Source organism: Tupaia chinensis, unplaced genomic scaffold (genome assembly GCF_000334495.1).
Source record: "Tupaia chinensis unplaced genomic scaffold, TupChi_1.0 Scaffold000018_1, whole genome shotgun sequence".
NCBI lineage: Eukaryota > Metazoa > Chordata > Mammalia > Scandentia > Tupaiidae > Tupaia > Tupaia belangeri.
This window is the reverse complement of record NW_006159448.1, coordinates 2,499,922-2,513,764: the sequence shown is the minus strand read 5'-3', so window position 1 is coordinate 2,513,764 and position 13,843 is coordinate 2,499,922. Positions and strand designations below refer to the sequence as shown.

Here is a 13,843-nt window from a genome sequence, read left to right as displayed (position 1 = left end):
AGACTTGAGAATATTAAAATAAAAAGAAAGACATAGAAGATATTTTCTTAGCTGTCTAGAGAAATATTTGGAAGATGTCCTCACACATAATTTGGAAATGAATTAAGAACACATGTATTATATTTCTATGTTGAAATTTAAGTAGGAATTTAGACTGTAAGCTACTTTTCTTTCATTCAAAATTCTTAAGACCTTTGAGTAAGCCCTTTGAGACTTACTCTGACAGAAGGAAGTTGTATTCCCCCTACTACTTACTTACTTATTATACTATATTCACATCATAAAACCACAGATTTGAAAGTAGATTTAATGAAAGTATTCATGGATCATTAACTAGTTACCTCTCCAGTGGAAGCCATCTCACATCTCAGAATGGGGTCAGCATCTCTCAGACGGGGCCAGGAAAACATCGGAGCCTGTCCAAAAAAAAAAAAAAATCAAGGAGGAAAAATATGTGAGAGGAAGTTATTAAAAGGAATAGGAGTGATAGGAGCAGATTAATATTTTGAGTAAATCATTGCTCCCAAGATTCATTTAGGCTACAGAAGACATGTAAAGAATCTCTTCAGTGCAAACATCTGACTTGAATAATAGCATTAAAGCTCTGTTCCAAGAGTTTCTTGAACTCTCCACCATAAACTCGCATTAAATTATCACAAATTATTTCTATAAATAGGGCCCTGGGGTCAGTCAAGATCAGTGTTCCTAATCTGTCCTATGCATATTCTTATTAGATTTCAAACATAATCTTCTGGGCATTGTTCTCCCCAAATACAGAGTTCAGATTCATTTTTTCTTGATAGTCTATTAAAACATTTCTCTTCTTATTATGATCATTTGAACTTGCCAGAAATGGCTGTCTGTCCGCTTACTTCTGAGACATTAAACTATTTTTGACACCTCTTTAAGCTTTAAAAAACATTCTGCTTGGAAACTCATTTACCTAGTCCTTTTCGTATGAACTGGAATATGTAAGTGCTTCCTTTTCATTTATTTTATCAGTGTGATTCACTAAGAAACACGTTTTTGTTTCTTGCAGATATTCATTTATCTGGTCTAGACTATTCATCCATTCAGGAACTCCTCTAGTTACATGGGAAATCTAGCCTAGGTTGTTTCATTAGGTCATCTTATTCAAGACAATACATAAAGAGCCTTCAAAAAATCCCTAGAAGAGGGACCAGCAGTTAGAGTAATGGCTAAGCTGCTGGTCTCCTATGTAGTCGACCGTGGTTCACGTCCTGGATCCGGTGGCTTAAAACCCACGCCAGGCGTGTGTGTGTGTGCATGCCCAAGATCCCGAGAGGAGAACGGAGGAGAAGGGATTGTGGCGTGGCCATCCCCCCTGGGGGGTGATTTCTCTCTTTCTCTCTTTCTGTCTCTCTACAAACATCTATCTGTTTGGAGAACGTGCATGCCCTATAGTGAAAACCTCTCCAAACAAACAAACAAAAAAATCCCTAGAAGTTGTATACTTTGAAATACTCTGCATGGATTTTAATTTTTTGCACCAAAATAAACTCTTCTTTAATTTTACTTTAACACAAACTTCTGAAGCCCTCCACTTGTATACTTTTGTACTTCAGCTTCCCAGACTCTACCTGTTGATATTCACTAACCTCACTAGGACTATTAAGGTTGATAATAGACAATTTTTTAAATCAAGATTCATATTTAAAAAGAAGTAAGCTGGAATGCAGTGCATTTTTAATTAATATTTGGATTCGTTGGAAATTGGTGTATATATATATAGTATATATATATATATTATATATATAGTATCCTTATCCTTATCCTATATATATACTATATATATAGTATCCTTATGTAAATTTACAAGAAGAAATAAGGATATATTCTTGTGTCTATGAATAAAAAGCATGAATTTTCAATTTCTATATAGAATCTCCAATGGAAAAATAATTTTAAGTGCTTACTACCTATTGTTCTCAGACAAGCAAATCAAATTCGATGTTTATGTACTCCTACTAAAAGCTTTAACAATTTATGTTTGTGTCATAGTCTCCAGGAATAAAATGCCACCCTCCCTCAACATGAAAAGTGACATTCTATCTCAATGCACCATAAAAACTAATACATTCTAAAATATTAATAAATATTTTGACTCATCACTTCATTTTAAAGCTCTCACTAGAAAAGTCAGAAGTTAGAATCTGAGATGTAACACAGTTATGGTTGAGATCACTAAATATATAAAAGTAATAACCATGAAAACATCAGAAATATGTCAATGTCACACAATATAAATTAATATTATTGTATGTTTTATCTAAGAAATTCAGGGAGACTAGCAGTTAGCGTAATGTCTATGTCACTGGACTCCCATGTAGTTGGCCACAGTTTGAGTCCCAACCTGGTGGCTTAAACTCACATGCCAGGTATGTGTGCATGCATGCCCAAGACCCTGAGAGAAGAATGGAGGAGAAGGGATTGTGGTATGGCCATCTCCCCTGGGGGATCATTTCTTGCTTTTGCACTTCAACACACTCAAACCAAAAAAAAAAAAAAAAAAAAAAAACCTCTCCCCCAAAAAAGAAATTCAGGTATATTTATATAATTTCTCACTAATCTTCATGTTTATCTAGCAAAGTAGTTAAAGGTCTTAATTTCAAATACTCTCTTCACTGAAGCAACAAAATAAATAATGACTTTTAATATATAAATTCCTTAGTTATATATATAAATTTATATATTATAAAAATTTAGTTTTTTCACTTCTTCATATACAAATACATGAATATACTTATATATAGTAATTAGTGAATTGCTATCTCAATTTTTCAAATAAAAAAAAGTGCCACTAAAGAAAATATGAACTAAGCAAAGGTGTCAAGATGATAATAATTCAACCTCGCAGATAACATTCCTTAGTTATATATATAAATTTATATATTATAAAAATTTAGTTTTTTCACTTCTTCATATACAAATACATGAATATACTTATATATAGTAATTAGTGAATTGCTATCTCAATTTTTCAAATAAAAAAAAGTGCCACTAAAGAAAATATGAACTAAGCAAAGGTGTCAAGATGATAATAATTCAACCTCGCAGATAACCACTTTTATAAGAGTCATACATTTCTACAGACTTGGCACAATTCAAGCCTTATCCTAATGAAGTATGTCTAGGATTTCTATTTACCAGCTAAACTAACACCATTTGATATCAGCTGCATTAATATAGTCTATAATTCATTCAGCTAATTAGTTTTGAAGTTATGTCATTCTAGATTATATTTTTAAATATTTGAAATCCATATAAAGTTGACTGTAGAAAAATTGCACTGCATTATTGAAAGAACACAGAAGTCCCTCTCTGGCACTTTTAGTTGCAAGATAATAAAGTAATAAAATTTTTAAAGAAATTATTTCTTTATTTCACTGGAACTCATAAAATATATTTTTATATGTTACCTTAATTTCATCATTTTTTTATGGGATGGTCCAATGTGGGGAGAGGTTTCTCATCAATGTTCTCTCCAATCATCACCTTGGTGGCCACGTCAATAAAGTCTACCCCAAGAGTCTTAGAAACAAAGGGGAAGGATCTAGAAGCTCTCAAGTTGCATTCTATCACCTGAAGAGATACCAAAATTCAACAGGAGAAAGAGAAAGATGAGGATCAATAACACCAATAATATTTTTCTCTGCCACTTGGTTTCCAGCTGTCATTAAATATGGACCAGCTCATGTTTTGTTGATCTTTTCTCTTTTATCCTCATTTTTTATAATTTGTTTCCTTCAGTCTTTTGAACTCTGGCTTTCTTCCAACCCATTTCTCCAATTCCATGCCCACACACTGCTGACAGATTTGGTTTACTAAGAACTTAGATAATGCTATACCTCTACTAAAAATACTTTATTTAATTCCCACTAGCATCAGATTACAGTCTTGTCTCTGAAGACCTTCAATTCTCTTCCTCAGGAGACTACTCCACGTTATAATGTTATACCACTTTCCCAGCTCCAATCTTACTTTCCAAATTTATCTTCTATTTATCTAGAAAAATGATCTCACTAGACTGAACTATTCATAATCTTCTAAAATATGCTATTTTCTCATTCTTATAAATGAAATTCTAGCTATATGTACTATCACCTCTACCTTTCATAACTTGTCAAAATCCTAACCATTCTTTAAGACCCAGCTCACAATATAAAATCTTCCTTGAAATCTTTAATGATCCACTCCAGACCAGGTGTATGCTCGTGTGCATATGTGCACAAGTGCTAGCAAATACTGCTCTCTGTTCTGTATAACTCAAGTACCATTTTATTTTCACACCCTCTCCAGCAACTATCATACAGTATCATATTTTATAATCATTTAGTCCTTACTAAAGTAAAAAAATCTTTGAGAGCAGAGACTGCCTTATATATCTTTGTAGTTACCATATGGCTGCATAGTAGGTGGTGACTCAGTATTGAATACTGATTGGTTAAATTAAATAAACTAAATTACTTAGGATTAGCCTAGTTCATTTAAGTTTTTAAATGGCATCCCAAACAGCTTTCTTTTCTGAGTAAGTAGCAAAGCATATACAACTTAGAACTACTCTACACATTCAGGTTACTTTATAATATGTACTATATCTATCTATATTATACTGTGAGTGGCATACAGTGATCTTTTCTGTAGATAAAGATGCATTAAAACCTGTGACTGACATATCAGTGCCACTAAGGCCTGTTCCTTCAAACAAAGCAGGCATTATATGCTGTGCAACATTGCACTCTCAGACATGAACAGCTGCAGGGGGTCTCAGTCCTTCTGTGGCTGGTTGGCTGGTTTTTCCAGAAAAGATTACCAGAAGGACACAAACCAACATGAACTAACACAGCAGCAGTGTTCTCTGAAGCACCTTAGTATTTCTTACCAAGACATCATTTCCTCTGACAAGAAATTGGACATTGAATGGGCCAGAGATAGCAAAAGCTTTAGCAATCTTTCGGGTAGCATCCTTCACCTAGACCAAACAAAACAAAATGAAAAAAAAATGACATGGTGCCAAAGAGTATACCTTAGTAAAAACAAACAAACAATACAAAAGAAAATCGATAAACAAAAACACCACCTTACTTCAGATTTCTTTCATCCTTCTTTACAAAGAGCTACATCTATATTAGTAACAGGAGGCACTCTTAAGCCGCTATTAAAAAATAATAGTAATATGCTCTCAATAGTCACAACAGGAGAGCATAGGAAAAGACTAATAACTTTCATAGGAAGATCCCTCCTTGAAATGCCCCTATATACCTACAATCATATATCCTGGTTTTACTTTGAGGGTTAAATGGAATCCTTTCAGTCTAATTACTGCAGAAACTGCAGTCCAAACTCTATCAGTGTAATGACCTACCTGCTGAGAGGTGCAGGCCCTGAAATTACAAGGTACTGCAAAGAGACTTGAGATTTCCTTTATGTTATGTTTCTGTTGCCCTAGACTCTATAAGGGTAGATATTATGACCAGAAGGAAACGGTGTTTCCCTGCAGGGAGGTCCTGCATGTCACATATAGGAATTTTTGTATCCAACTGGAGTCAGAAGGTTTTCAGGCCAAAAGGGGGCACTGATTGCAAGAAGCAAGAGCTCTTCACCCATTACACTTACAAGAGTGGTTCAGCAACTTAATTGGGTATAAAAGGAAGTAGAGTCTGTGGCATATTGAGCTCTGAGATATCTGGAAAAATTGAAGTTCTTGAGGTCATTTATCCTGACATAAGAAACTGAAGCACTTTTGAAATCCAGGGACATTTTCTTTCATGCTGCTAGCATTACAAAGCATCTAGCTACCTCCGTATTCCAGAACGAAGTAAGACCTTCAGAATCCAGCCCCATGCACAAGCAGACAAGCAGGCCTGCACAAATTCTAATAGCAGGATCATTAGAAAAGCTCACTAAAAAAAAAAAAAAAATCAGGCCTAATATAATATATCTGAAGAGTCCTGGGACATCCCCAAGCGGTCTTTAAGACGATAGGCTCTAAATGTACACTCGGCAGTACCTATTGAGTCCTGAGGCAGAGTCACATTCCTGGGCAGTTCTTTAAAGAAATGGCTCTCAAAAGAGAAATGAAAGTGCTGCTTTCAGGTAAGGGTAGGGCATGAGCACATATGATCTAGAAAGTTCCTAAGGAATGCAGAACACTTGTTTCTCCCTTCCTGATTGAGAGGCATTGCTTCATAAGCTGCTCACTTGTAAGAGATGCTCAGACATCAGCATCTCCTGCAGCAGCAATTCTCTGACTATGGTTCCTAGACCAGCAGCTACAGCATCAGCTTGCCATTCTCAAAATGCACCCCAAACTATGTAGTATAAAGTAGGGGTGGAGTCCCAAATCTCCATTTTAACAAGTTCCCTAGGTGCACACTGATGATGCACACTGGAGTTTAGGAACTATTTGTATTAGCATACGGGCTCTAAGGGGCAGAGAAGGAAACTTTTTAAAATACTCAGGCTGGGAACCAGCAGTTAGCGTAATGGCTATGTCGCTGGACTCCCACGTAGTCGACCGCGGTTCGTGTCCCGGATCCGGTGGCTTAAAACTCACGCCGGGCGCGTGTGCGTGCGTGCCCAAGATCCCGAGAGGAGAATGGAGGAGAAGGGATTGCGGCGTGACCATCCCCCCTGGGGGGTGATTTCTCGCTTTCTGTCTCTATGTCTCTCTCTGTCTGTCTGGCGAGCACACACGCCCTACAGTGAAAATCTCTCCAAAAAAAAAAAAAAAATACTCAAGCTGACTCAGAGCAGCAATCCTCCAGATACAAATTTAACACGAGGCATGTCTTACAGTGCTATCTAGTTTTTTAAAAAGCTGAGGTTTTTCTTTTATCTTTTGCTTTACCCCCTCCACTTGTATTTAGAAATGATGACCTTTTCAATGGCTCCTTGGCTGATGGTTTGTGTGGGCAGCATCAGAGTGGCGTCTCCCGAGTGGACGCCTGCATCTTCCACATGTTCAGAGATGGCGTGGGAGATAACCTGGCCAAAAGAAGATTTTAGGAAAGTTTGTCAGCACTTACTTTAATGAAGCTGCACTGTTGCCCACCTCTTTAATTCTAATATAAATTACTTTGTTAAGTTCCTGAGGAGAGCAGTAGAAAGAGCTGCATGTCTCGGTCCTCTCTGCAGTGACAGACTGCCTCTAGAGACAGCTGAGTGGCTGAAAGCTTAGCTCCCACTTCCACTGATTAGCACAGGTATGACTAACATAAAAAGAAGAAAACTAAACCAATCAACTCATATTAACTTTAAAGAACACAAGGGAACCAGCAGTTAGCGTAATGGCTATGTCGCTGGACTCCCACGTAGTCGACCGTGGTTCGCGTCCCAGACCCGGTGACTTAAAACTCACATCGGGCGCGTATCCATGTGTGCCCAAGATCTCGAGAGGAGAATGGAGGAGAAGGGATTGCGGCATGGCCATCCCCCCTGGGGGGTGATTTCTCGCTTTCTGCCTCTATGTCTCTCTCTGTCTGTCTGGCGAGCACACGCGCCCTATAGCAAAAACCTCTCCAGAAAAAAAAAAAAAAAAAAAAAAAAAGAACACTATAGGACACTATAGCATTTGAGAAACAGTGAAGATTTCTTTAACTTTTAGATATAGGAAAAGAGAAGACAGAGTGAATGTTTAGCTAGGTAAATGGTATAATTTAAGTGGACTAGAAAGAAAACAAGGATCTCATCAAGAGGTCCTTAAATTGAAGTTTGAGACAGAGGGAGGCAAAAGGAAAATATATATTGATGTCCTCTTTTGAGGTAGAGTAACAAGAGTGGTGTAAGAATAGCCCAAGTTCATGTGACAGTTAGGACTCCCACTCTTCATCTTTCAGATCCCAGAGTCCATAATCTCTATCACTATAATCTCTCTGTTAATAATATGTGTGTCTTCGGAAAATGATGGAGCTGAGCGTGGGGGAGAATAACTGGGTGGCTGTAAAAGAGTTAAACAAATTACATATGAGATTCTCTTATCAGATTTATATATGACTTCAAACTGAGTGGCATTTGAGTCTGCATCTTTCTGTTGTCACGTGGGAGCTCAGCGACCTGGACAAGTCACTTTAGCTGCTTAGCCTTGGCTTCTGAGAAGATGAGAAGAGCATGGTACCTGTCTCACAGAAAATGTGTGAGGATAAAAGAGAACACATGCAAAGTATCTGGCATAATACTTAACACATCATAAGAGCTCAATTTTTTTTTTTCTTGCAGTGTCGAGAAAACAAGAGACAATCATCCTACTGAGCTTTGGAACAATTAGAATAAAACTGAAGAACTATGCCCATTTAGGCAGACGACAGTTTAAAAATTATGTGAATAATATGGAACATGTCCAAAAGAAGGTGCCCAGGATGAAGTGCAGCAGTCAATGTCAGAGAGAAGTTTAAGGCATGTCCTGGCAACCGACAGCCAGATGGGGCCAACAGAGAGCATCGTTTTACAGGCACAATATTCATGGAAGTGTGAATGCTGCTAGGCCAGTCTTTCTTCTCCCATTCCACAAAAGTCCAATCACGTTCCTCTTATTTCATATTTCAGTCTTCACATATGTAAAATGTGAATGAGAGAAATTAAATGTATGCTCTGAAATGTAGGAGGTCTGAGATGACAGTTTCAGACGAGGTGACCTTGATTCAAGGTAGGAAACACCTGACATGTCCAAAAGCAAACTCCACAAAAACCCAAAAATAGCAACAAATGATTACAATACATAATCTTGTAATATTTGTGCTCTGTATCACCAAAGAGTTTAAAATAAAACAGAGTAGTAATTTTCAGGGATGCTGTGAAGAATAATCCTATCCTTATAGGAGGAACAGAATGGCTGAAATAAATTATTTCTAAGGGTATTTTAAGATTTTATCATTCTGTGTTAATAGGTAACATTATGATATAAAAAGAAAGAGAGAGAGAGAGACCTAGTCTGAAATGTTCATCTGGAAAAAGAATGATCATACCTTCCGTGGTGTTATGAGGTATATGCAAAGCAGAAGACGAAGCTAACCTTTTATTTTTCCCTAAAGTAAATAGAATGACATGGACTCCTAAAACATAACTTCCATCTTTTGTGATAAATCACAGCTGTCTTATTAACATAACTAGCAAAAGTAAAACATTCTTCATATTTTTATTTCTCCCTGAAGTTAGAGGCATTCATTCCATTCTATTAGCAATAGAAGATGTGACATAACAAGCCAATTTTATGTTATTATCCTTACCCACCCTCTTCTGTTTGGTTTTACCTTTATTAACCCAATAAAAAGAGAAAAAGGTGGCAAATTAAGAAAGAACAAAAACCAAGGATTCAATTAAAACTTCAGAAGGAAAAGTATGAGATATTTTCATAATATCCATTGAAACATAAAAGAAAAACCACAAACAAAAGAAAATGAGAGAGAAAGTCTATTCCAAAAAATGAGTACAGGATGATAATTAATTTTGAATATCATCAAAGAGGAAGTCTAAAAGTATAAAACACAGGAAATAAGATACCCATGACACAATGACTGAATCATCAGTGAATTTGATTTTGTTTGACTGAGCAGCATCTTCGCTATTATTAGAGACCTGTTTTATAGAAATTATGAATGCTGACCTGCTAATGTTCCAAGATTATTAAATGAAAAAGGCATGATGAGAGGGTAGGGATGGGAGCGATGAGGACAAAGGACTTACCCTTCCATCTTTGCCAACAGCATCCATTTCTACTTCCCGGGCCCCCTCAATAAATTTCGTCAGCACCACTGGGTGCTCCTGTCACCAAGGAAAACAGAGGAATGAAAACTTTAGCTGAAATTTTGTACATAATCTCAAATAGCCATGACAAGTAAATGCCAGGGCAACATTTACAAAACTGTAAGACTAGACATTATGTATAACCTCACTAGCCAATTTTATTTAGTAAGAACAAAGTAACCCTCTTGGAGTGAAGCAGATCTTTTCCAACTTGGAGTGCTCAGTGAACTGCATATGAATTCTGAAATCTCAAGTATAGGCTTCCAGGCAAGTTAGAGAAGAGGTTGAAGAAGAAGCCAAAATGTCTTCTTTCTTTGCTGCTAAAATCATGAGTATTTCTCTATTTTATCTGTAATTACTTATTATTCTTGGTTCAGACTCGGTCATCCTACCCTCATTTTTTCCAAGTTCTACCACTTCCTAAATCAATTGTCTATTGAAGTATTGCAAAAGAATTGAAAAAGAAAGTAGCAGTTTGTTTTGATTTTATTGGACTGAAGGTGAAATTCTTTGTCTAGAATGTATGTACTTCTATATTGGGACATTTATGACTGTGAAATAAATCATTTTTTTATTTTTATAAAGGTTTTTGCCATAAGGCACATGTAGTCACTAGAGAGACAGAAAGAGACAGTGAGTGGAAAAGTGAGAAATCACCACCTAGTGGGGATGGCCATGCCACAATCCCTTCTCCACTCTCCTTCTGGGATTTGGGGCATGCACACACATGCACCAGGCGTGATTTTCAAGCCACTAGGTCCAGTACTTGAACTGCAATTCACCATGTGGGAGTCTAGCACCTTAACCATTATACCACCTGCCGGCCCCTATTTTTCATTATTAACCTTAAAATCTTCGTTTCTGGACTGTCTCAGACACTTGCCATTCTCAAAATGCTCCTCAAAGTCAGTTCTCCAGAGTATTACTGGGATGCCTTCTACAACCTGTCAACCACTTACTTTTCCCAAACTATATAGACAGGTTGACTGAAAATACTCAGGGTTTAAGTATCTTCTCTTTTCCCTGAGCTCCAGAAACCTGGGCCACTTGCTTGCCTTTTTGTTTTGTTTTGTTTTAAGAGAGATTTTTTTCTAAAGGGTGTCTGCACTCACTGGAAAGATGGAAACAGACAGAAAGGAAGAAATCACCCCCTGGGGGCTGACCACTCTGTGATCTCTTCTCCTCCATTCTCCTCTCAGGATTTTGAGCACACATGCACCCACGCCTGGCATGAGTTTAAGCCACTAGGTCTGGGACTCAAATTATGGTTGACTACAGGGGAGTCCAGCAATATAACCATCACACCATCAGCTGGTCCCAACATTTGCTTTCTTACAGGGCCCCAAATTCACCTGTATCCAGTGCCTCATGTGCACCCTATGTTTTTTCTTCAGTTTTAACTTTCAAATCTCAACTCATCCTTCAAGATCTACTCCAGATGCTTCTTTCTCCCTGAAGCCTCCTTTGAACATTTACTTTTCCTCTAAACACAGACCCCTACTTACCACTATCAAGGAGTCCATCATCTGGGGCACATTCCTTAACTCCAGCATATCTCATTTAACAGAACACTTAAAGTAGAATTGAATTTTGTGCAAAGTCAAAATAAGCAAAGTTTTAGCACATAGATAAGTATCTCTCCTTAGAATTTATTATTAAATTTGGTAAATTTGCACACTTACTTCTCTTTAAATGCCTATTATATAGGTAGCTTTATTAGCCAAGGGGGGAGAAAAAGGAAAAGATTTCCCTTCATCTCTGTCCTCTTATTAAAAACTGAATGTGTCCTACAGTAGGCCTAGTAAAGCTTTGTTGAGACCTATGTGCTTTGTTGTTGTTGTTGTTTATAAATAGGTAGACAAATAGATAAGAACATAATTTTTTAAAAAGATAGGATTTACTAGCTGTCTTTACTCAGTTCTTTAGCTACATCTGAGACACAGATTCATGTTCAAGTGATGATTTGAGGAATTTAGAAAATCAGGATGAGACAGCAGGAAAGAGCTAGCAGGCTGGTGGTCTCAGTGGAGACTGGCCCACAGAGGGTTCTGGAGAATGAACTGCTCCACAGAGTTCAGTCTCATCTGGAAGTCAAGGTCAATCACTGTCTAGGGTTCTCGGGGTGGTTATGAGGTCAGAGAGGTTGCCTCCTGGTTGATTAGGCTCCCATTTGACTAAGAATAGTTATCTAGAGAAAGGTGTGGTGGGTAGGTTACCATCTATACCAGCAGCTGGAGGATGGATACTCCCAGAGCCAAAGGGATGGGGGGTGGGGAGGGTTGGAGAGGGGACAACAGCATCACCACCTAGCTAACTAACCAAACTTATAAAATAGTCTTTACTATGGTGACGTAGAAAAATCTCTTAATCGAATTCAGTCTTTCAGCAGCATTATAAATGATTAGCCTCCTTGAAGTATTCCTTTGGTATCTGTGAACCTCATTTTCATGCTTCTTTCTCAGATTCTTTCATTATTTCCTTCTTTATTTTCTGCTCAGTCTTTAAATGCCAGTATTCCTCTGGTGTCTGTCTTAGCTGTTTCTTTTCATCTCTACTCTCTCTTCTTGGAATTTAATTCTCAAAGCTTCCAAAAAAATTAGACCAAGCCTTGTAGCCTAGTAGTTATAGGAGTCAGATCCCACATGGTGGGCTACAGTTTGAATCCTTGCCCTAGAACCTGAAAAACACACCAGGCATGTATGCAGTCCCAAAATCCTGACAGGATGGAGAAATGAAAGAGAAAAGATTGTGGCATGACCAAGCCCCATTGGGAGGTGCTTTTTCCCTCTCTCCTTCTCTGTCTCTTTGTCTCTTTTTGGCAAGCACATGTGTCCTCTGGCAATTAAAAACAACAATTTCTATTAAAAGTTCCTATTAAAACTGTATGCTATTTATTTCAAAATCTGTTTTTACACCTCTATCTCTAGTTATGATCTTGATACTCAGTTACAAATAAATATAACCCTCTGGCTTCAAATCATCTTTGTGTAGATTTTTCATGGTAGTTCACATTCAAAGGGTCAAAAATTAAGCTCAGCTGCAGCAGCTGACTCTGGTAAATGCTGGTAGTTGGCAGGCTAAGATCACATAGTAGTAGGCCTAGGTTCAATTCCTGGTTCATCCTGAAAACTGAGCCTGATGGCATGAACCTATAGTCCCTGCTACCCAGAAGGTAGGAAAATAATAACATAAGGACACCCTGGCTAAAACACACAACAAAACACAACCAAACAAAACTTTTCCAGTGTTCCTTATCTCAATAAATGGCATCACTACCCCTTCATTTGTCTAATACAGAAACTCAGGAATCATCTTTTATTCTTCCACCCTCTAACTTCATCCATTCACTGATTCCCTTCAATGCACATCCTATTTCTCTCTGTCTTTATGACCATTTCTCTCATCCAAAGCAATACCATGTGTACCCTGAGCTGTAAGACCAGCCCACTAACCTTTCCATGAATTCAGAATTTATTCCATAATGCACTCTCTCTTCACTACAGCAAAGTAGTTTTTTTAAATTAAAATATAACCAAAATCCAAACTCTATATAATTACTTGCAGCAAAGTCTCTTTTATATAGTTCCTGTCTACTTCTTCAACCATCATTATAATCAATACTCCCCATGATGTTTGGTATTCTAGCCATATAATGAATCTTTTATCAGTTTCTAAGAAGCCCTATGTTCTTGTCCACCTTTGGATGTTCTTTTCCTTCCTACTCATATCCACATTATAATCCTTTCATCTAATTAATTCTGAGTTAACCACTGGACATCAATTTAAGAGTCTTTTTTCCAGAGACTATTCCCCATGACTATAATGATCACCCTTGTCATCTTACCCTCATCATCCTATATTTTCTCTACTGAAGTGTTCACTGCTCATCATTTTTTATTGTAATTATTTGGTGTCTGTTGTCCCTAGTAAAGAAAATCCTTTGAGAACAGTTTGCATCTTTCTCTTGATGAGTGTAACTCCTGGTACTGAGAATAGTGCCAATATAGAACTAATGCTAGATATAAATGAACACATAAATAGATGAATGATTAAGAGCTGCTGGTTTTTCTTTAGATTGGTT

At 37.3% G+C, this 13,843-nt stretch overlaps 1 protein-coding gene across 1 annotated transcript in view; it reads right to left on the bottom strand.

The window, feature by feature from the left end:
• Nucleotides 1-13,843, bottom strand: part of CPS1 (carbamoyl-phosphate synthase 1) — a 154,904-nt gene that overhangs the window by 15,743 nt on the left and 125,318 nt on the right. Inside the window, exons 30-34 of the mRNA XM_027770163.1 lie at nt 9,703-9,780; nt 6,901-7,008; nt 4,904-4,993; nt 3,457-3,603; nt 342-437 (exon numbers count right to left, since the gene is read on the bottom strand). Coding sequence (XP_027625964.1) covers nt 342-437; nt 3,457-3,603; nt 4,904-4,993; nt 6,901-7,008; nt 9,703-9,780 — 519 coding nt within the window. The remainder of the gene's footprint in view (nt 1-341; nt 438-3,456; nt 3,604-4,903; nt 4,994-6,900; nt 7,009-9,702; nt 9,781-13,843) is intronic.